General features: G+C 37.5%; 1 protein-coding gene across 8 annotated transcripts in view; it reads right to left on the bottom strand.

Moving 5' to 3' along the window:
- tnk2b (tyrosine kinase, non-receptor, 2b) overlaps positions 1-25,104 on the bottom strand; it is a 402,816-nt gene that overhangs the window by 146,127 nt on the left and 231,585 nt on the right. For all 8 annotated transcript variants that reach the window (XM_039764482.1, XM_039764485.1, XM_039764469.1 and 5 more), the window contains one exon: positions 12,867-13,044. In XM_039764482.1, coding sequence (XP_039620416.1) covers positions 12,867-13,044 — 178 coding nt within the window. The remainder of the gene's footprint in view (positions 1-12,866; positions 13,045-25,104) is intronic.

Here is a 25,104-nt window from a genome sequence, read left to right as displayed (position 1 = left end):
ATTACACACATACTCATGTTGTTTTAAGAAGGAAAAAAGGAAAAAGCAAATCACTGCTGTATGATTCAGACATTTTAAAGGAGACAGGCTGTAAGCCTCACGTCTTCACCAACTTCCCCATTCATTTTACACTACGGTGCCCCTTGCTCAAAGAAATATTTGATTTTAAGATATAAATACTTATGAACTAACTTAAATAACAATCTTAACTGGAATGTGCATGCAAACAAATATTCTCTAAATGCAATCAGTGTTTATTTCTCGTCCGTAAACTCAAACTGATTAAAGTAGACAAGAACCTCATGTCCTGGAACTGGGGAGTCCTCTACCACGCATCTTCCTCCTGAAACTAGAACAAGGGAGCGTCCCGAGGGTTTGGAAAACATCTTGTATCACCCCAGCCCCAAAGCTATCACGTCCTAGTGAGCTGAATGACTTCCAGCCTGTTGCTCTGATGTCACATGTGATGAAGACCATGGAGCGGCTGCTGCTTTACCACTTGAGGCCACGGGTCTGCCACGCCCTCGATCCTCTGCAGTTCGCATACCAGGAGAAGGTGGGAGCGGAGGATGCCATCATCTACAGTATATGCTACACCAATCCCTCTCCCACTTGGACAGAAGCAATGGTGCTGTCAGAATTATTTTTTTGGACTTCTCTAGCACCTTCAACACAATCCAACCTCTGAAATTCTAAAATTATTCAAAGTTATTGCCTTTTTTACATGCATTTTTATTACTCTTTAATTTAATATTGTTTTTTGTGTCAGTATACTACTGCTGCTTGTTTATGTGAATTTCCCCTTGGGATTAATAAAATATCTATCTATCTATGTTGTCCTTTTATTGCAGTATGATCTAGTCTGTTATCACTTTCAGTTTCATTTCCTGGTTTAGTGGTCAAAAAAAAAAAAAAAAATTTATAAAGCTCCAGCAGATTACTAAGCATGCAGATTACTAAGCATGCAGCTAACGTTATTGGGACTGATGTAGATGATCTGGTAAGTGTGTGTCAGAGGACAATGCTGAACAAACTAGAAACAATCTCAACAGATGACAGACATCCATTACATATAGAACTTATCTTCAGCAAAGTAGGAAGGATAGTTGCTTTGAAAACCCACAGAAATTGCTCCAGAAAATTCCTTTCTTCCTAATGCCATATGAGTTTTTAATAAGGAATATCAGAGAAAATGATTAAGGTTTGATATGTATCCTGTAACAATTTTTGTGTAAATATGCATTATCAAACTGCCTTACTTATAACTCATCTGGTCTCTATTTGTTTTGTTTAATTTCTTTCTGTCTTATCAGATGCAACTGAGAAGGCAAATTTCATGCTTTCTTGTGTAAACATGATTAAATAAAGCAACCTTGAACCCTCTCTGCTCTGTAGACAGTTAAAAAATTCTAACCGGGGTAAAAAAAAAAATCGCATTTACTCTTTCACTATAGGGAACATACTGTCTGCATATGCTTCAGTGAAAGAATCTATTGAGCTTGCATAGCATGCAATGAAGTGCCTAGAATTGATCAGACACTACAGGCATATACCGAGAGCTTGAACGGTTTCAGTTCTACTGCATACTGAATCACTTCAAGCATTTATCCATTCACCCATCTTGCTAATCTACTTAACAAAGAAATGGTCATGTTTGTCTGAAGCCTTTCCCAGCAAGCTGTCGGATGCATAGGATCCTTAAAGGATATCAGTCCATAGCAGAGTGAACACACATGCACACACACACACACACACACTTTATACAGTAGGTTGAATTTAGCAACGCTAAATGACCCAAGTTTATTCAGGTTGACTTTTAAAAGTATAGGCAGAATGGCCCGTCAATTCTTCCTCACAGTGCCAGGTTCTACGTGGACTCTGCATGTATTTATACATTGATTGCCAACAAGATTAATGAATTTTTTTAATTTTAATACTATTAATTTTATTACTATATCGACAACAAGAGCAAATCATCATACTTTAAAAAAAAAAATGATAATAGGCTTGTGGTACTTAAATCTTCTCCATTTTGTACTCCACTTTTTTTCTGATTTTTTTTTGGGGATTGTATGTATGCAAGACAACATGGCAAAAGTGGGTTGCCCGATTAATTAAAAAAAAAAAAATCTAAGGCTCCTAATAAAATTACAATACACTGTAATCAGTTCAGTTTCAGATGTAATGTTACATAAAGAAAATGCAATGAAACTCCTTTGTGCTCTTTTTAGTAAGGTGTTGCTCTCTGTGCATCTCTCCTGATGGTGCTTCATGGCCTATTTAAAATACAGAGACTTTAAAGGGGGTGGGGGGTGTCTGACACTGCATTGTCATGCATGGCCCCTGAAAACACACAAATCAGCAAGCGATGTAACCTTATCTTGAGATAACAGGACCAAGAATTTATGATAAGATTATTATATCTAGTTTTCTTCAATTATCACAAAGATGCCTCATAAATGAGGAGGGTATATTTTCTTGAATCAAAACCTTACCTAAAAAAAAAAACAAAAAAAAAAAACAACCTATGGAAGCAGGTTCCATTGAGTTCCATTGCAAGCCGCTGAGCAAAATACTTTCAAAATTCATAAAAACACTTTACTTTAGAACAGTTTTATGTGGCAAATTAATATATAACATGATTGTGAAGAAAAAGGTTACACATGAAAAATAGTGAGCTTTCCTTTCAGAGCAATGTTGAAACACCAATTAGAGAGCAATTTTAAAGTAAAGTGATAATGAAAAAAATTATAAACAAAGACTGATGAAAAAATAAGCACACACAATCAAAGATTATTTCAACCCAAATATATATACAAATCAGAATAAATATCATAATATATACACACTTAAATGCTCTTCTCTCTGCTCTATACCAATTCAGCAGCAAAGAAATGTGCAAGCCTGAAGACCACTCAAAAGACAAACCCCGGCAGTCTGGACTTCAGTTCTATACTGCTACCACTTTTACCAAGCCAATTATTATTTAGGTCTTCCAAGGTCCTCCAATAGCAAACAACGTCAAGTCACACACCCCCTATTCTCCTCTGATCAAGTGCAGTGTCACCATTTTAAACCTTTCAATCTTTTCCATGTTGCACTGGCTGCTTCTTCATCTCAACATGTTAGTTACGTGGTGAACTGTGACCTACTCTCTTTCTCCGTGTTCTATTGAAGCACGCAACCTTTCAAAATTTGCTCTAAAGCTATTCTGCGCATGTGCAGTATATTTTTCACCTCATACGTCAAAGTGCCTATCAATTCATGCAACCTTAGAAAAAAAATGCTGGCTTATAGTGAGTAATAACATAAAAATCTTATGTCCTTTTCGATGTTACAACTTGCAAATGTGTCAATATCTTCAGAACATTGCCAAACTCTTAACTCCGCGGTCTGGGCACATGCTTTGATGTTCAAAGTGGTATTGGACATGTGCCTCAGCATACTGCCAGTTCAGATTTAGAGAAACCCAGTGAAGCCCTCTGACTCGCAGAACTTTTCAGTCAGTGGACAACTCAGACGAGGCACCATACACCGATGCGGCATTGCCCCACTACCGTTTTCTCACTTACTGAAATACTAAAAAGACTTGACTTACCACAAGGACTGATATTAATACAAAATGGTTAGAGGAAACTGAAGCTGGATTTCTGCATCCTGGTTAATTAAATCTGCTGTCTTAACAAGCCTGGTATGCTACTAAAATGCCTTGCAGAATGGCCAGCTTGCTTCTGCACAAATTGTTAATATCAAGAGAGTTACCTCACTGCAAAGATTTGTAACTGACAGTGCATTTCTGTACTTGTTTTTACAAATATTCATTTGTGTGATCTACATGTATGTAGCACCTGCAAGTGCAACCACATAATGATGTTATGTACACAGTATGTTTATAAAAGCCTTGGAAAGAAATCCTGAGCAATATACAATCTGCTGAAATCAAGCAAGGAAACTTTGATAAATTTATTTTTAAGTCCACTATCGCTCTAGGGTTCACGTACCTCCAGCTACAAGATTTCTGGAACACTGTCCATGTTAACAGCAAAAGGAGATTAAAAACAAATTGCAAAATCTGTTTTACAGTACCTAAAACCTAGAAAGTGGGATTCAAATTTGCTATGAAGGATGAAAACCTCAGCAACATGTCTAGCAAACTCTACACTTCTGTTTGAGTACAGTTGCATAAATAGGGACAATTCAAAGGTTTTGTTTGTTGTAGCCGAGTCAAATTATAATAAAAATCTGAAGAATGGAAAAGATAAATTAACAGTGGTACCAAAAGTGAAATGATCTCACCTGAAAGCCATAAATATGCTCTTCACCTGACTCAGGAATAACACATTTGAAAACCGCACAAACTGCATGAAGGTACAGATGAGATGCCACTGAGGTAGGTGCATTTTACTCCTTTTCTTTCAAAGCACATGGGTTGAACAGCAGGAATAATCTATTCTGGTGAATCACTGCTAGAAAACCATTCTTGTAATTTCTTTTTTTCATATTTATAAATGGTACTCTTTTAATCCTGAGTTTTGCACAGATATTCAGTTCCACCTTCAGGGAAATCGCTGCCAATGAAATCTATCGCTGATAAAATTTCCGTGCACAAACTGATATTTTTAAAAACACACAAGCAAGACAAATTTAAACAGGCATCTTTAATAATCATACAATCCAATTATATATGTGGCTGTGCTGCAGACTCTCTCTATTTGAATGGTAAAAGCTTAGTATTTTTTGGATGACACTATTTGGCAATTTACACTTACACAAGCCAACTTTAGCATCATCTATATTTGTAGCCCGAGGACTACTCGCATCCATGCCATGGGATGAATGTGGCCTGTGGGTCATAGTTTGCCCATTCCTGTTTTAGTCCAAGAGGTTAGTTTTTACACTTTTGTGCTAGAAATGAGTGAAACAGCTACATAATAATTTAACCAGAGCTGTAAACCCAATATCATTTATTTTTGTAAGGCTTTTGATAAGATGGCATATGACAAGACTTTTTTTCTGAAGTTGGTGATGAAAAAACAAGTTGCCCAACTTTACAGATGATATTAAATTTAATGGACAGTCCGATATCCTGGACTCAAAAAATAATTAGAGATGGCTAAGACAGTGTTCAGGTTTGGCATGATAACTGGAAACATAAAAATGCAGAATTTTACACATAGGAAATAAAAATATTATGCATAATTATGTAAATAGGGGTTAACAGAAGTTACAACAACACTAGAGAAACTCTACAGAAGAGGTATTATACTGATTAAAGGAAAATGGGGTAAAATCTATGCGAAGGGACTGAAGGAGTTGAATCTTGTGAGTTTTATTAAAAAATATATTAAGAGGTGGTATAACAAAATTGTTTAAAACCATTAAAGGACTAAGGGTGGATGCCAGCTGTTAAGATTTAACTTAAAAGTATTTTTTTTTATTTTATTAAGAACCAAATAGCATTCCATACAAATAACTCAAGCTTAACAAAAAATATTCGAAGCAAATCAATCCCTACCCCTGAGAAAGAGAGCTAGGCCAGCAGAGTAAAACTTAAACTTAGTAAAAATAAGTAAATAGACAAATTAATAAATGAATAAAAATAAAGGCAATAAAAGAGGGGACAGAACCTCCTTCCTCAATTTAAATGCTTATTCTAAAATGTTACTGATTAGATCCTGCCAGGTTTTGAAAAAAAATTTGTATAGATCCTCACTTAAAAGTAAATTTATATCGGCATAAGAAAGCATTTCTTCACATAGGATTACAGCATTAACAGAACAATTTATGAACCAGGGTATTAAATAGTAGAATTCAAGTGATGACTGAAACAGTTAATAGAATAGGGATTCCTAAGCTCTTTGGCTAAATGTACCATTCATACCAGACCTCTCCGTTTCAATATAAATGTGATCACAAAATAAATGCAATACATGCACTTGGATATAGGTTTTAGTTGGCCATTTGCACAGAATGAAGAACATTGTTCATAAATTAAAATACATCTCTTCTCCACATAATTTTGATGTCCTGGGACAGGCAGGTTTAAGACTCTGTATCATATGTAACCCGAATGCTAGTAATTACTTTGAACACAGAGTGATATGAAATCTATTGCATGGGTTTTGGAAGAAAGTGATAGATTGCTTAATTTTTGCTTAACTACTTTCAGTTGCTTTGTAGAATTAATTTCAGAAAACTAATTTGGTTGAAGTGCTTCCTTACTAGGCTCTCATAGCTATCTGTATAGAACAAGAAGTATACAAGGATTAAAGGGCAGGTTTAGTATTTTTCAAGTCTGTTACTCATTGTATATATTAGCCACATGAGACTGCATGTAAAACTGAAGCATTAAATTAAATTTAAAGATTAAAAAAATAAATAACCCACTGTTGCATTTTATAATGAAGGTGAAGGGTTCCAGGGTCGTCTTATAAAGAAATGCCTTAAAATATCTTTTCCTTTTAAATATATATTTTTTAATTTTATTGTTCTAATTATTTAGACAGTTATTTACTAATAAGCACACAATTGTGTAACTCTGAAATAGTTTCACCTTCAGAGTTATTTGTGCTGGTGTCTTTTCTGCTCAACATTAACTGTCTGTATTAGGATACAACTAAGAAAGCAAACTCCACCAAAAATGAATTAAAACAAGCATTTAAAGATACAGGATACTGCATTTTTCTAAACGCAAAACAAAGAGAAAAACAAGTCAGCTAATTAAGTATTCAGATCAACTGAAGGTAACAGCGAATGACTAAATGAGAAACTGACTGGAACAAATGGGCCCAGAAGCTTAAACCACTAGACAACCACTGCTGCAGACAATAACTGAAAAAAGTTACTCAATCACTTATATTTTTTCACTATATGCAAGTATTTTATTTGTTTTTTAATTTTGCAAAGATACTGTCTGTTACCACTAGATACACGTGTGTGCTTTAGTGAAAGAGAATATTGAGCGTACACATAACATGCTATCAAGTGACAACAGCTGAACAAATTTTACATGTTGGCTGACAGGCATCCATGCATCTTCCTAATCTGCTTATCTTGGGTAAGATTTCTGTAGAGATAGAACCTATCTCAGCAAGCACTGGATGCAAGGCCAGATCAATCTTCAGACTGGGCAGAGATCCACTACAGGGAGAACAAACACACACACACACAAATATACACATACATATTCTCTTATAGGGCCTCTTTAGAAACACCAATCCCCATAACCTGCATATGTTCGGCTGTGGGAAGTAACTGGAGCATCTCAGGAGATCATGCAAACTTCACACAGTGAAAACCCAGGTCATGAACACCATTCTTTTTTGCTACAAGACACCAGAGCTACCAGTGTGCCACCCAATAATAATAATTATTATTATTATGGATGATGTCCTCAATATCTTTCATCCATTAATTGATTTGTATATTATTCTTCACTGTAGACACAATAATAATAATAATAATAATAATAATCCATCCATCTTCCTAATTGACCTATTCAGAATAGGGTCGAGGGGGAGCTGGAGCCTATCCCAGCAATCATTGGGCATCAGGCTGGATGATAATGATCTAATGGATAATAAAAATGATATTTTCATCATTTTTATAATAATAATAATATGAAGAACAACAACAACATCATAGTTGTTGTCTTAAATATCTTCCATCCATTAATCTATTCATATACTGTACTTATTCAATAAAGGCACAATAGCATTAATTGAAATAATCCATCCATCTTCTTAACCCTCTTACTCAGGGCATGGTCACGCAGCATCAGCTACAGCCTACTCCTGCAAGCATCTGACACAAAGGATCAACACCTGGATAGGGCACAAGTCCATCACAAGATACAGGATACAAACACATCAGGGTCATTTTAGAAATAGCAGTTCACCTAAGATTAATCTGGTTGAAAATCAGCAAGTTCAAAACAGAGTAGCAAATACTGCTTGTGAAAATTTTGCAAGAATAAAAGTGTTAATGAAATGATGATGAGTGAGAGAAGAACATCACACGTTACAGTAAGAAAGGAGATTATTTTAATAAGTAGTGACTTGTGAGAGGACTAATATTAGAATAGTCACATGATTTGTATGGGATGTTATTATAGTCACTTACAACAGCACGAAAATTTACAAAGTGTAACATGAACAGCTTAACAGAACATAATGGATAAGAAAGGAAATGCAGGGAACATGTAAGTCAGTATGCATGAGGTGTGGCAGTCAGGCAATGTAGTATACCAACATCTCTATTGTCAGAAAGGAATTTTTTGCATAAATGTTATTGTCACCGAAAATATTCCCTTGTGTGTAACCCACAAGTTTAACCTGGGTTTCGATGTAGCTCCGGAAAATATATTGTACGACTGGCCATGGGTAAAAACAGGGCCTGACAAATAAACTCTGACATTATTAAACATTTGGCATTGTGACTTGGTGATAGTCACACAATATGCTAAACGAACAGAGAATTGCCTACGCCGTAATATAAAGGGAATATCTTGTTTTGAGTTGTCAGTGTTATGGAATCCCTGAAGCTTTTCTGTCGTAATGTTTTGCGTTGTCTGGCAGTTTGCTACTGCTCTTCAGAAATATTGTGTGTGTAATTCATTTTTCGTTCACTGTCTAAGTGCAACATCTTGCCTGTTCTGGTTGGTCGGGAGTGATGTAGATGTTTCCGCTTCTGTGCGTTAGTGTAAGTATGTAGGCCAGCGAGACTGTTTCTGTTGGCGGGAAAACATTGGGAAAAGGGTTGGAAAAGAGTATTAAGGCCATGTCTTTCATTTTCCACAGAAGCACAGAGGATTAACTCACTTCCGTCCCCGCCTTGATGACCTTACTCTACTTCCTGCTGCCAAAGTATAAATCCTCTGAATCGCCATTTATCACTTGTCCTTTGTTGTTTTACAGCTTACAGACCAGTTTCAGTCTTTTATTTAGTACTCTGCCAGCAATATACGGGTGCCAATCCCCAAATCATTAATTTAGTTTTTTTGACTTATTTACACTATATTGTATATGGCAGGGGGGAATGGAGGTGTAGCAGGCCGCATTCTGCTAATCTACACATTTGCAAAACAAGAGTGGGCAATTCGCACAGTGATATGGAGCTTTCAGCTTCTTGGTGTATGTCAGGAAAATTGAAGGAGGTTAAAGACAAAAGTCATAAGCTTCAGGGATTCTAGCATTGAAACAGCTAAATCTGCACAAAGATGGTAGTACATAAGAGGGTATGCAGCCTGTTGAAGTTCAATCAACATTTAAATGTATAAACTATAATCTGATAACAAAATATCTGCATCGCTTAGTAAGTATCCTTTAATCCTTTCATATTTCTTGAAACAACCTAGCAAGGCGCTTTCATGTCAAATTTTAATATCTCACAATATATATCACAGGTCACTACTAGACGGACTGCGATCCGGGACAGGACTCAGACCCGGAACAGACATATCAGTGAGTTTTATTTAGTTTTGGCGGAGATTACATTTTTACCGGCAACTCTTCTCTGACTGTGCTTTTACATTGCTACTCAGTGAAAGGGGCCACCTACGTATCTCTGATTGGCCAGTACTAGTTGTTTCGTGGGTTCCAGTTGGTTGGGTTTAAGCATGAAGACTGAGATTGGTCAAGGTGAAGGCAACAATGTCAGCCAATCACAGGCATAGTAGGGCGGGCCTTCACCGAGTAGAGGCGCGTAAAACCTGCATTCCGCGTGAAAACAGCTATTTAGCGGTCGCCTGTCTGCCTGAATAAATCACCCTTGCTTCGCTCTTACTTTTTTACCGTTCATTTAATCATGGCTAGTGGCGGAAAAATTATAAAATGGAAGGAGGATTACACTGAGTATGGCTTTACCAAAACAATTATTGATGGCGAATCGATTATTCATAAAGCTTCAATTAGTGATCTTTTTTACTGTGTTAACCTCATATTTTTTCATACTTTTTCTCAAACCAAGGGGTTGCGAGGCTAAAATGAATCGGGAAGCGCTGATCAATGTAATCAGTGTACCAGGAAATCATGCATTGACAGAAGTTCCCCTTTGCTTGTGATTAAATGCGTGATTTTTAACGCTTTATGGAGCACATGCATCGAAGCTTCTCAGCTCTGCTTGTGCTAAGAAAAGGAGCTATTTTAAAAATAACACGATTGTCAATGTAACCTTTTGTAAGTAGTGCCTGGAGGTTTCAGTGTGGAGAAACTCTAGACACAGTGTGTGTATTAACTTGTGGATTTTTCTGTGAGTATTTGGTGGCAGGGTCACAAAGTTGTAACACTACGTTAGCTGCGGAGTGCAGCTCAGAGTGAAATGAGATGAATGGGAGGGGAGATGATGATGTGACTCCCCCACCCGCCTTAACTGTCAATCCCCCACAAACAGAGTCTCTTGGAATTTACATAAGCACAGCCCCTCACCTGCAATTTTAACTTAGTTACAAAGTGATCAAAACTCTCGTTTATATCCTGTGTCCTCTCATTAAACTTGTATCCCGCATTACCCGTGGGCATGACAAACACCAGCGGCAGCCTGTCTATGAACTTAATTTAAAGTTTAGGTTTACACCGTGCTTTGTTTCCGAAGTAGCAGCACTCATGAATATGGTTGTATATGTCACTCGCTCACTTCTTATTGTTTTGCCGCCTTCTGAATTATATAATGCATGTTTTCTTCAGCGCTTTTTGGAGCACTTCCTGGTTTTCTACCTACTGCGTTGACAGTCAGTTCACGTGATTACGTGGGAGGCATGATGATGTCACACGAAACTCCGCCCCCCCACGGCTTTCGAGCTCAACTCCATTACAGTATATGTAGAAAAATAGCTTCCAGTTATGACCATTACGTGTAGAATTTTGAAATGAAACCTGCCCAACTTTTGTAAGTAAGCTGTTAGGAATGAGTCTGCCAAATTTCAGGATTCTACCTACACAGAAAGTTGGAAAATTAGTGATGAGTCAGTCAGTGAGTGGGTGAGTGAGTGAGTCAGTGAGGGCTTTGCCTTTTATTAGTATAAATGAGAACACAAGAGAAAGAGAGAAAAGCAGTGAAATTGTGAGTTAATGTGCCTTGGCTTTTGCTAAACGGCGGATGCTTGAAACCGAAAACCGGGTTTTAAATCCGGAATGGACCGAGGTGTTTATGTTCATACTTCCCGTTGGAAGCTTGAAACCGCTGTGTCTCATCTGCTCTGAGACAGTGGCAGTGGTTAAAAGTGGGAATGTGAAACGCCACTATGAAACTAAACTCAAAATTACATTTGAAAAAAGTAACCCACTAAATTCGCCAGTTAGGCTACATAAAATTTGAGATCTTAAAGTCACCCAACGATTGGATCAACGAGGATTTTAACACATTCATTAACTGGCCAACAACTCGCTAACGAGTCTTCCCTCAGAGTTGCGTAGATTTTGGGACGTCACAAAAAACCGTTCAGTGATGACAATCTTCACACATACATGAGGATGGCACTGACAGCATTCCAGCCCAAATTTAAAATCCTGGCAGACAATGCAAGAGCTCACTTCTCTCACTGAAGAAGAGAAAGTAGGCAGTGGAATACGAGGGAAAGAAAGAGGGAAAGAGGGAAAGATACGTTCAGTTATTTAAAGATGTTCAGATTTACTCAGTTCAGTTGTGCACATAATAAAATCTCTTACATATTTTATTTTTATATAAGGCCAAGTCTTTTTTTTTGTTGATGTTAAAACATATTATGAAAGTACTCGTTATTTATAATTCTCAACTGAATGTCAAATTTACCTTGCTTTTACTTTTGTCATTTATTTTTTCTTATTTATTTTATTTATTATTGTATGTAGCCCTCCAGAGTTCAGAGTTGCACTGAACATAATTATTGTTGAAATGGCATTGAATTAAAGCTTTCTTTGTTTGATTTGATTCATTGACTTCACACAGTGCAGAAGTTGACAAAATGGCAATGCTACTTCAATTTATATAAATAAATTTTAATGTATAACTAAATTATAATGCAACTTAATCAAGATGAGGTTGTGGACCTGTATATCAGGATATTCGGACCTCCTTAAACCATAATTGACTACCCCTGATATATATCGCTATTTTATTTATATTCCCTCAACCAAATTATATGGTTTCAGATTGTAGACCACATTTTTAATCAATGGCCATTATGTGCAGAGTTTGCACATTATACCCATGTTTGTATGGGGATTTTCTTCTGAGGATTATGATATTCCTTTCATATCTAAAAGATGCACATGCTGTGCATGAGAGAAGAAAAACAGTTAAAAGATTAACTGACACTGAATTCATATGCTCTGTATCTTATATGAGTAAGTAAACTAATTTCAGTTGCTTATGCTTAATGTAATCTGTTTACAAGTAATGCCTTTTTAGCACTATTGTTTATAATGAAAGATGCCAGCTTCCTACTGCCTTCTGAGATTAGTAAACAGAGCCATAATAACTTATTTGAAAGAAAGCTATTTTTTCAGTTTTATCAAATTAATCGTTGATAAAATATATACATTTCACTCTTTATTTCAACATATTGCTGAAGAATCACTGGCCAAAAAGTCTGAGGATACTGTAACTTTAAAAAACATTTTTGGAATTAGCAGGCTTCATTTCTTTATAGCACGTGGCATTTCTTTCCAAATGAAAACAAAGAGAAAAAGAAATATAAATTCTGAAGAGAAATATAGAGTTTGTGAAAAGTGAATACTTTGCTACTAAGGAATGAAATTTTTTTTTATTTATTTAATGTTTGCCTCTTTGTACCTATCATAAAATTCAAGGTGTATTAGTACAATTTTAATCATGTAACTCAAGCCTTCAAAAACCTCTCATACAAGTTACAATTTTAAAACAGTACCCACCTGGACGGCCCATGCCGATTTTTTCAAGATCTTCATTTTTTACATAATCAAAATGTGAGAGGCGGGTGACATTAAGATCATCACGTATGCGTAGGAAATACTGCTGAAGCTGCACCTCTGTTAGAAGTTCAAGGAGCCACTCTGTACCCTCATCTGACTGCATGCTACTGCCCAGTTTCTGCAGAGGCAAAGAACCATAATTAAAAAAAAGCTAAATTAAAAATTAAAGAAAAACAAAATCACATCATGATTAATACAAAATGTTCTTTTTTTCATGCAGGCAGAGATATGTGGGTATGAATCATGTCAAGAGAGTTGTAGCATGGCCTTATTTATTATTCTAAAGGATATAAATATACAGAAAAACACCAGACAAGGTCAATACTGCTAATATTTTCCTTTTTTAAAATAACCATTTGATAAACATGCATATTAAATATTTTTCTCATAACACCAACAAATTACGTAAATGGAAAAAAAAAAAAAGTGTGCATTATCTGGGCAATAAAGAGATTTAAGTGGTTAGCCTTGATTCCTGGACCAAGTACTGTGTGGATTTTTCTATAGGCACTTCAGCTGGCCTAATGCATTGCAAAAATGTGTTTGTGTGTGTGTGAAAGAGAGAGAGAGAGAGAGAGAGAGAAAAACAGTAAAGAAAGCAGACAGCTCTGTCTTGTGTCATATGAATGATGACGCCAGTGTATGCCAGTGTACCCAATGATGGATTGGCATCAAGCACAGAGGTCAATTTGTGCCTGATTCTGCCAGAATAAGTGCTGGCCCCTCCAACAGTTAATCTTACAATGGATGGATGATGTTATAAAAACCATACACTTTATGGGTAAAATGTTAACACAAATATAATTTCTGCAGATATTTTCAACATATTTTACATTTAGGAAAGTAACTGGCATGTAAGTTATTTGGCACTGTGGTGATGCAGCAATTAGCATTTGTGCCTCAGAAATTCAGATTCATGGTTGTGAATCTCTTGATGGGTTGTTTGTGTGTGTGAGCTCTGATAAACTAGAATCCTGTCCTAGGTTGACTATTAGGGGTTTGGTGGCAACTGGATGACAGTCAACTCGGTGAAAAGGCAAGTCTGCGAAGAAACAACTTGGCGAAATACAACTCGGTGACATCCTTTACCAGTTAGGTAATAGTTAGGTTCAAAGAGATTTCTTTTAATTATATTTAAATGACAACGTGATTTAAAATGTTGTAAATAAATTTATATAATTGACGAACAAACTTTATTCTGCAGATAGAGTTTGTTCCATCTTACATTATCTTCTGCAACCAAAATTGCTAATCCTTTATATAAATTGTATTGATTGTAATCATATGATAAAGTTATTTAGAATACAAAAGGTGACCTGCGAGTACGGCTTTAGGAATATCTTTACTCTCGACGTATTGGGACTCTCATAAAGCAGGTGATTTTGTGGATTTTCAAGCACCCTATGTTGTCATTTAAATATCATTAAAAAATCTCTTTGAACCTAACTATTACCTAACTGGTAAAGAATGTCGCCGAGTTGTCTTTTCGCCCAGTTGCCCCTGAATGGCTGCCAGGATAGAATCAATCACCTAGTATTTCAACATTGTTGTGATTTACCTATTTAAGTAATGCTACACAGCACATAAATTATTGGTGGAAAAGTTTAACTGATGTACAGTAGAGGTGTAAGGATAATGGCAATCATTTTCCAATAACCTCAGTGTATATGGCTGATTCATATTTAATAGAAAATTGGAAATCAATAAAAACATACACTGTTGTATGGTCTACACACTGCAAGAAACATTTCAGTTTTACTATACAAAATGGAATTTTAAAGAAGTTAAACTTAAGCATTTAAGCAAAGTCAATTAAAACTGGAAGTTAAAACAGCATCAACAATATAAAAAACTACCAAGATAATATATTAAAGTAAAAGCAAAACGTTAAATGTAAATAAGAACTTAAAATGTTTATTAACCACTTATGCATAAGGTGTCACCCTGGCAGGCCATATTTCAAAGTTGTTTGGGTATACTACAATAAACCCACAACTCAAGCAAAATAAATAACGGTATTTTTAAATACTCAAGGATTTCTTCTTTCTAATGAATTATGCTTCCATGTTGCTTGCCCTCTTTCATTAGTAAAATATTCAGTTTGCAGACGTATATGCAGAAGTGAGTATCACATCATAGCTGAGCGAATCTGCTTTTATCAAAGGTCTCACCCATGTCACGCTGCATACAGTAAAAGTCTCATCACCATAGAATAGTGGAGTTTCAAACCTTTTCAGCAATATATAGTTGTCTACAATTGGTCATTTGTACTAGGGAAATGTCTTCTTCAAGAAAAGGAAATAAACATATAGCTGAGGAAGTCCTAGAAATGTTACTGATTAAAGATCGTGAGTCACAGTTTTGACACTATCGAGAGCAACGCATTGGCCGAAGGACTCAGACTCGATGTTACTCTTGATTTGTAAGCACTGCTTAGTAAAAATTGACCATGTCCTGCTACTGTTTGTGGTCTCACATGGGAATTCCCTGCTCTCACATGTCCCTAAAATCAAATGTCACTGTATTACACTGCTCGTGTCGAGAGCACACAAGGGAGAAAAAGAACATTCAGAGATCGATAGTGTGGTGTGATTTTTTTTTCCCCGTTTCTATTTGCGCTCTTTTTTTCACACCCCCAGCCCCAAAAAAAGGCAGAAATAAGCACAAGTATAAAACTGGAACTAAAAGTGAAGCAACCATGTAGCGGCAGAGGATGAAGCAAGCTCATGGATGAAGTGAATGCGATCAAAATTGGTGGTGTGGTGGATTATACGTATACACATTGTCACACACGTGCGCATGGGAGGCAGCTAAAGGGCTTAAACAAAGGCAGTTCGGAGGCATGCCGGGATGTGGCAAAGTGCACTGACTCTTTTTCTCACTTCCCTGTAGACCATTCCTGGGAGACTCCCCCTGGCTCTCTTGACATCACTTCTGGGACCGAACCAATGGAAACAGACCTTACCAGCTCCAGCCCCCCTGATGTCACGTCCGGGCCTGATCCAATGAGCGATGAACACATGCCCGATCCTTATGACCTCACTTCCTGTCTTCCCCTTTAAAAGCCCACCCTTTTCCCCATTTTCCCCTTTTCCCTCAGTCTTGTTTTGGAGTCGGTTGTATGCACTTCAGTGCTCTGTATTTCTACAAAATGATTTTGCAGCCAGGAAACCAGATTATACGGGAGGCTGCCCCAAACCTTTATCTGAGTATGTCTCATTGGCGTAGCCGGCAGGATGGAGAAGTCCTGAAAGAGATGGGGACAGGACCTGCAACACATCCAGGTGGGACCGTACCGGGGCTGAGTTTCCAGGCGGGGAGGGTGTCCCGTGTTTCGGAGTGGCCTGGTACCGGCTCTGCTCCCGGCATGCTCCACTAGGCAATCTAGACAGGCCAGGGAGTGTTCGGGAGGGGCTCACAGACTTGGGCTGCTTCGGAAGAGGGAGGCGAAGAGGGCTGTTTATGCTCTCTCGGAGAATAGTGCCCGCCTCCCTGTGAAGCCAGAGTCCCGATTTCCACCTAGGGGTGCCCCAGACTGGCAGGTGAGTAGCCTGAAAAACTGGAGGTTTGACCCAGAGCGGCCAACCCCACAGCAAGCCTGGTTCCTATGGGCAAAGGTAGGGCAGTGGCTGCGGCCACAGAAACTGAAGCCCTTCCAAATAATAGAGCAGGTGGCTTCACCCAGCCGGTCTGGGGTAGACAATTCACGAACATGGCAGAGCTCATAGAGCTCGTAGAAAAACAAAGGACGGCCTCGCAATCTGAGGGAGCTGAACTGTCCCTTGGCCAAACTCGGCCGGAGTATGTCCCAAAACCTAGCCCCCCCCCAATACAACCCAGAGCTTGTGCCGGCGTCCCTGGGGCCTTTGATTATGTACTGTAAAACCCTTTTTTTTTTTTTTTTTTTGGAGAGAAATCCCTAAAGTACAAAATATTTTTTTGTCCTTTTAGTTGATACTTGTGAAAACAAAAAAAAAAGTTTTTAAATCATACAATTTTTTTTTAATTTGGATTGTTGTACTCCCTACTTTTTAGCTATTTGCAGTTCCTTTATTAGAGAAGAATAATAACCATTTATTTTTGTGTATATAATTCACACTCCATTATGCCAATATAAACGCAAATAAATCTCTCTATTATAAAAGAAATCTTGAGGTGAGAGAAGACTATTGCCATGAGATTTTTTCAAGTCCCGCGAGACAAGACTATTGCCAAGAGATTTATTCAAGTCCCACCCTCATCTCAACTATTTCTGGTTAACGCCCTATGTCCATGGTCCTCTCACTTCTTGGTGTGAATGCTTTGTCAGACACAGTTCCTGTGTTCTCAGCTCTTATAAATTTTTACATTTTTGTCACTTCAAGTTCCTAATAAAAGACGACTTTTTGTGTCCAAATCTTTTTGAAGAAATTCATCCCAAAGGGTTATCAACAGAATAAATGAGTACATAGGCAATCCTAGCACTGAGAAACGAAGTCAAATGAATTAACGTGAAAATTGTCGATTAGTTACACAGCAAATTGGTTAAATGCATATCAATAGACTATGCTGAAACAGTGGGTGGTGATGGTGTGGAAGATGGAAACATCAACTTACAATATCCCATAAAATATCTACAACCATTAACATCATCCGGTATTCCACCGGCTGAATTACTGTTGAAAGAAGGATGTATCGTAATGTGCCCACAGTCCTCTCACTTCCCATTTGTGTGAATGCTGACACAGATCCTGCACTCTCAAATCTTATAAATTTTTATGTTTACCTCACTTTAAGTTCCCAATAAAAGAAGAATTATTATGTCCAATTCTTATTGAAAAATTTCATCCCTAAGGGTTATCAACAGAAGAAATGAGTACACAGGCAGTCCTAGCACCGAGAAATGAAGTGAAATGAACTAATGCGAAAATTGTTGATCAGTTACATGGTAAATTGGTTAAATGAGTATTAATAGACTATGTTGAAACAGTTGGTGTTGATATTGTGGAAGATGAAAACATCATCAGTTTTTAATTAGCAGAAATAGAAAGGTGATTGGACTTCTCATTTTCCAGACTAGTCATTTAGGTCTGCCCAATTTAGATGTCTCAACTTATTCTTGAAGTTCTTTTTTTGTTCCATATTCTAGACGCAGCTAACTTATCATTAAACCACCTCAGCCACACACTGCACTATGCATATTGTTAAACACAGTTCCTTGCAAGCTGTGTATTGTGTAAATGCCTGGACAAAGGGACTGACATCCCGAAAGGTTAGAGAATGAATATTAACCTGGCTGGGAAGTCATGATGGAAGGAGAATGTGGAAGGACATGCAAACGGGCAAGAATGATTAGTGATCCTTACCCCAGTTGGATCAGAAGCATAATGGATGGGCTTGGAAATCATGAATGTCAGTGTCAGTTCATTTCCAGCATTGATCCTCCAGGCTGGTCCTAGTTAGGACTCCCATAGGGTTGCATTGGAGTTGCAGTGCAGAAAAGCAGCACTGTCAGGGTCCATGGGTACTGCAGAAGGGCGCTCCTGGGGGAGGACTGTCCTGGTTTACATATAACGCAGAAGTGCTCAAAATGACCACTGCTGTGACACTGGAAGCATTCCCGGGTCCAATTTAAAAATAAGACTGCTACCTCACTTGGAGGAGTCAGAGTCAGAAGGCAGCAGGCAATGCTCACTTAGAGGAAGGATTGTTTTGGTTGTTTTATTTTTGGGTTGATTTTGCCTGGTGCTCTATTAGAAACATGCTGGTGAAAAACACATTAAAACCCTTTATTTGAACCCAGAACTGTGGTGGACATTGCTGTGTCTGGGGTTTAGTGGCTTGGTGGCACGCACTACTGGTTACAATTGGCACACTATTTTAGATTTAAATTAGATGTATATACAACAGAGAAATTCTGACCAGTCATATGTCCTGTGATCGTGAAGGATACAATCATGACAAGAATCGAAATGCCCTTTTTTGTGAATGATTTTCATTGATTCACAAAAGAACAGAAATTTAGTGACTGTCAACAGTTTAACTATATCAAACACAAAAGAGGACCATCCCCCCTACCACAACCAAACCTAAGGCTGTGAAGAATGTACATAATGTTTGGGAGAAAGACACATTTATCCTTGTTTTACCTCCTTCTGCTCCACAGTTTAAAATTATGAATCAACAATTCACATATGACTATAAAGTGCATATTGTAGACTTTAAGGGAGAGGAAAGGAGAGTGAGGTTGGTGGCTCATAACTGGTCATAAAACAGAAAAAGGATAAGAGCAAGATTGACAAGACAAACAGCTGAATTACAGTGCTAGTGTGTGGATGTAGGAAAAAATGCATTTGTTATCTGTGAAGGAAGTATAGGAGTTCTGCAATATATGGGGAAAACAAATAAAATGTGAATATATATAGTCTATTTAAATTGAGAATGATGGCAGGAAGTAAAAAAGTGTAGTATGACTGATATAACTGGTATAGATTCAAGGTTGCTGCTTATAGTAATTTCTCGCATTTTTATAAAACAAATAAAATACAGCCTGCTTTCAATTACTTTCTCCCAAGAGATGCCTCTAAGGTTAGAACATATGCAGACTCTACTAGTCTTCTATATTTATTCCTGAACTGGGGTGCTCAATTATGGTCCACTACAGAGCTGCAGTGACTGCAGATCTTCATTGGAATTAGAATATTAAAAGAACAGCCTGCATTTCATACTCCATGTTTAATTAACTACTTACTTATACTGCAGAAGCATTTTAAATTTGAAAAGAAAGTCCCAATACACATGTGCTTTGCTTCACTTTTTTGCTTCCTCAATAAATATGGTTAAAATGAGACACATTTACAAAACTTTATTTACAGAATTTAGTAATCTTACTGTGCTACGTAATATGCATTTTGTAGTTTAACTGATATCTTACTCAGATTACTCACCGTTTGTGGCCAAAAAGTGTAGACTCTCTATCACCTTGATACTGGATTAAGCACGTTCAGTAAATGGAAAGATGACTGTCATAGATCAAGTGTAGGTGGAAAATAATGTTTTTTTCTTCCAAGAGTCTATTTGAAATGATTTGTCATTTAAACAGAACAGTAAGTTTAATACATCTGAATTAAACAAAAAGGCTAGGTGGTAAATATGTAACTATATAAATATATATAACTCTCTCTCTATCTATCGATCTCTAGGGAGATCTAGATCTATCGAGATATATACAGTAGATATCTATGATATATCAATCGATATATAGATATATAGATATATATAGATATAGATATAGACATAGATATATAGACAGATATATATATATAGATATATATATATAGATATATATAGATATATAGTATATTGCTGATTATTGTTGAGTACATTCACAAAAAAAAACAAGACAACAATTTGCTGTATAAAATTAAGGAGTGATTTCAACAGAATATAATTATGTTCCTCTGGGAAAATTGAAAGCACACAGGGTTTAACTGAAGAGTCTGTTATAATTTCACGTCAATAAAGATATACTGCATAGAGTATTAAGTTGTGTTAAGGTAAATATTTTTGTGTGAGGACCATTTTCAATTCTTTTTGCTTTTATTATCCTACATCAAGCCACTGACTCTCCTCACTCCATGAGAAAATAATAAAATCATCTGAGAATTTCACCTAATTCCACATTTACAATTTTTTTACAGTACATTGCTTTTCGCAGGTAAATCTATAAAATTAGGCTTTAGAGATACACATTCAGTTTCATCAATATGATGGTTTTGTTTTTATGTCATTTTCAGTACAAGGCAGTGGCTACCTTGCTGGGATTTAGGGAGGAAACTTGTTGCTTGCTTAAATTACAGAATGTACATATTGTGCTCTTTTACCCTTTTATAGTTTTAATTGGGTTTACTAGTGATGAGCAAACCCCATGAAAATGTTGAAAAGCATTTGTACTTGTTTTGACTAGTTGTTTGGCACATGGCTAATTATGTATGCACATCAGCCAGTCAGTGTTGTATATTTAATTTCACTGCCAGTACTGAAAATATTCTCATTATTGTCAGATTATGTAAACCTGAAATGAAAATACTTCAACCTTTTTGGTTTCCAGGTTGTGACATCATCATGCCTGAAGCAGATTGGAAACATCTCACTGGACACATTCTTGAAAGTCCTGCTCATTGCTGCTACAGTACTGTGATGTCACGCTGGCTTCACAAAGCATCATGGCGCACTGGGGAAAAATGTTATTCTAAGCTGGTTGCGTGGTGAATTTCTTGAAAGATATTCAGCAAAGATGGTCACCAGCAAATTAAGAACATTTGCAGTGAAAAATGCTTTGGCGAGTTTCACTTATCAATGTTAGTTTTTAAAGATTACACTATAGTGAATTATAAGTCCGACACACATAACATGCTATATATTATCCAAATAAATTCACATCTCTCTCCCCTACCCATCTAGACAGCAAAATATGAAGTGAACAGTGTTATTAAGGCATTCAAAAGGTTAGCAGAGCTTCAATATACTTAATTAAAGTAGCATTAATAAATGTTTTCCTTCTGAAACAAGTTAATTAGAAAGGGACTTATTTCTTTTTCAGTTTTGAATAAGACATCCATTTCCCCATGATGTGACAGGTGCATTAAGACTCTTCAAGCTGTGTAAGTAAAACAGCCATGCTAACGATGTACTATAGATTATTCATTAAGCTGTGATGTCTCATAAGTAATTTGTGACAAACGGGTATTAGCAAGAGTGAAAGGGAAGGGCTACAAGACGGTAGTGAGACCAGCTATGTTATATGGGTTGGAGATGGTGGCATTGACCACAAAGCAGGAGACAGAACTGGAGGTAGCAGAGTTAAAGATGCTAAGATTTGCACTGGGTGTGACAAGGATGGATAGGATTAGAAATGAGTACATTAGAGCAGTGTTTCCTATCCTCGGATATGGGGGCACACTGTGGCTGCAGGTTTTTGTTCCAACCAGCCTCTGTTTTTGATTGGAATCCTGGGCAATTAAGTGATGTGTTATTTCCCAAGTTCTGTGTTTTGGGAACAATATAGAAATTAGAAAACTAAGTTTGGTGAAAAATATATCTCTCTATTATAAAAAAAAAAATCATGGAGAGAAACAATAGGAATACGAGACATGATCTTCATGTGAAGATCACGGATGACACTTAAAAGACCCGCGAGATGAAAGATTGGCCACGGAGCATCTTGCAGGGACCACAGACATGAGACTTTGTGCCAAGAGATTGAGCCAGGACCGTCTCATGGGGACGTAGAACATGATATTCTTGCAGGACACGCACTACTTACAACCAATATCAAATAAGACCAGAGGCAGCAAAACACTCAGTTGTGGATAGGCTTTGAGCACACGCAGATCCAGGGCTCTAAGCGCATATAAAGCATATAAGGACAATACATTATAAATGAAATGTAGACAACTAAGCAAAAGAGAAAGCAGGGTGGAGAAAAGAAACTCAAAAGCGTTGGAGAGAAAAAAAAGAAAAACAATAATCTAGGTGCAAATTCAGAAAATAAAGAAAGTAATTATCTGACCGGAACAAGTGGAACTGAAAAAAAAAAAGCATGTCCAATCGGGCACAGAATTAAAACACAGAGAGTAAAAGACAAAGTAGAACGTCATAAAGATGTTCACAAACACTGGCGCTATACACATGCAGAGCAGGTTAGAGATTATGAAAGCAAAAAAAAAAAAAAAAGGCGTGATACACATGTGGAGAAAGTTGAAGAATACAAAAGTAGGAAAATTAGAAAGTATAAAAAAAGAAAGTAAAGATCGCAGTAGCGCAAAGAAATGGAAATTATTACTCAAAAAAGGGGAAAATAATCACCACGGACCAGGTGTCATTAAAAAAAGAAAGCAGGACAAAGAGAGGTCAGAAATAAGACAGAGTAGAAAAAGTCAAACGTCATAAAGACAAAACAAGGGGGCCAAAGACATGCAGAGCAGGTCAGAGATAATGAAAACTGAAATTCAAAACAAAAAAAAAAAAAACACGTAGGCGCGGAACACATGCAGAGCATTAGCACAAACAAACAGAAATTATTAATCGGAAAAATAACGAAAAGGCGAATAGAGATCGAATATATGGACATAGGTAATATGTCAGAAGTTTGTAAATATTGTAAGGCTTTGAAGTTTAAGTCAGAGAATTTCAAAAACGGGGTTTATCTCACATGCATTTATTGGTTACTTTGCAAAAAATATTATTAACTGCTGATGATCGTTTTGTCTGTGCTGAAATTCCAAACAGAGAAACCTATCCTGAATTATGGTACAAAGTCATTAAACACTGACTTCATTTAAAAGATTCAGTATATTGGGACTTGAAAAATTCCAAATATTATTTTTACAGAAGTTCTGAAATAAAAGTGAAACTAATGAAATAGCAACAATTCAAAGAAAAAAAATCTTAAGTGTGCATCCAGAAAACCAAAAACAGGGGTTGGCGAGTGAAGCGAGCAGGAGGCAAAGCCCCTTAGTGTATATATCAGTGGTGGGCCATCAGGGCCTGCAAGGCCTTCTCTGCTGGCCTAAAAAAATATCTGAATCACAAACTGATGTTAATTACATTTTGTCCATGAATACTGATTAAATAATTCCAAATAGTCTGTCCGCTTCCTTTCACAGCTTTTCCGATGGTCGTGCTGCTTCCAGACCTGTTTTTTCGTATTAAAGCATTTAACGAATCATATTTCAGCCATCATTTGTTGCCAGGCAGAGTCAGAGAAGTCTGCCCGGAGGCCTTCATAATTCGTTCTGCTGGCCCTCTAACACAAAATAAATGTTGATTAAACTGTTGCTTCAACCAATCAGATTTTGAGTTGGTGTCAGTAGGGCCCTATAGCAGGCGTACGGCAACGTCACCGTATTCAGACCCATTGATTGGGCAGGCTGGTGTAATAGCTATTTTGTTACCCCACAATGGCTGAAGGAGGAGAAGAAATAGATTTGGTGGCAGATTTACTTTCAAGGCCATTTTCAAGACGGACTTTTCAAGAAAAGCTGGGCATTGTTAAGAAAGGTTGGACAACTCCGAAGCTAGCTAGCCTGTCATAACCAGGAAGAGGATTTGTCTGCCACTTTCAGGTTACCAACTACGAGCGGTACCCCTGGCTCACAGGGTCAGAGGAACACTGCAAATTGTATTGCTGAGAGTGCTCGTTATTAGCCACTGATCGACATGATCATTGTGTTTGGAGCCACAATGGGTTTCTAAATATGACTTGCCTAACCAAGGCAGCAATGAGACATCAAAGCACTGGCGGACACTTACAAGCAACGGTGTTTTCCAAAACTTTTGGGGAAACCAGAGTGGATCTATAGCTGAATGAGCAAGTGCGCAGGGAAATGGAGCTCAAAAACGAAAAGGTGAAGAAAAACAGAGAAATCTTAAAAAGACTGATAGACTGTGTCATTTTTTTGGGCAAACAGGAACTTTCGTTTCGGGGACACAATGAAAGCGCGGGATCCAATAACAGAGGGAACTATGTGGAGCTTCTTTCTCTCATTGCTGACAGCAACACGGATTTACATTACCACCTGTCCACCAATAAAGTGTTTAGTGGGACATCGGATAAAATACAAAACGACCTGATCACTGCTATTGCTGAAGTGATGGGAGAAGAGATAAGAAGCAACATTAAAAAAGCACTGTTCGTCTCTATTATGGTGGATGAGACGACAGACGAGAGTAACACAGCGCAGCTAGCACTGGTCCTGCGTTACGTAATGGGCACAGGCGTCAAGGAAAGATTTGTCAGATTTGAAGATGTTACCAGTGGGAAGTGAGCCGATGACACTACAGATGAATGTCTGGGTAAAGTTGTGGCGCAGTGTTTTGACGGCGCAGCAGTCATGTCTTCTGGATTAAATGGGGTGCAGGCTAAAGTTAAAGAGAGAGCACCTTTGGCTTTATTCATACACTGCTATGCATATAGGCTCAATTTAGTACTGACTCAAGGGGCCTGAAAGCTTAAAGAATGCAAGATCTTTTTCGGCCACCTCAATGGCCTTGCTGCATTTTTTTCTAGATCACCTCGGCGCACACAACTACTGGACGAAATCTGCCAGCGGCGTCTCCCTCGTGTGGCACCAACAAGGTGGCAGTACACATCCAGAGTGGTCAATACGGTCTTTGAGGAGAGAGATGCTCTAAAGGA

Source organism: Polypterus senegalus, chromosome 1 (assembly GCF_016835505.1).
Source record: "Polypterus senegalus isolate Bchr_013 chromosome 1, ASM1683550v1, whole genome shotgun sequence".
Lineage (NCBI taxonomy): Eukaryota > Metazoa > Chordata > Cladistia > Polypteriformes > Polypteridae > Polypterus > Polypterus senegalus.
The sequence above is the reverse complement of the archived record's forward strand: the minus strand, read 5'-3'. Positions and strand labels throughout refer to the sequence as shown.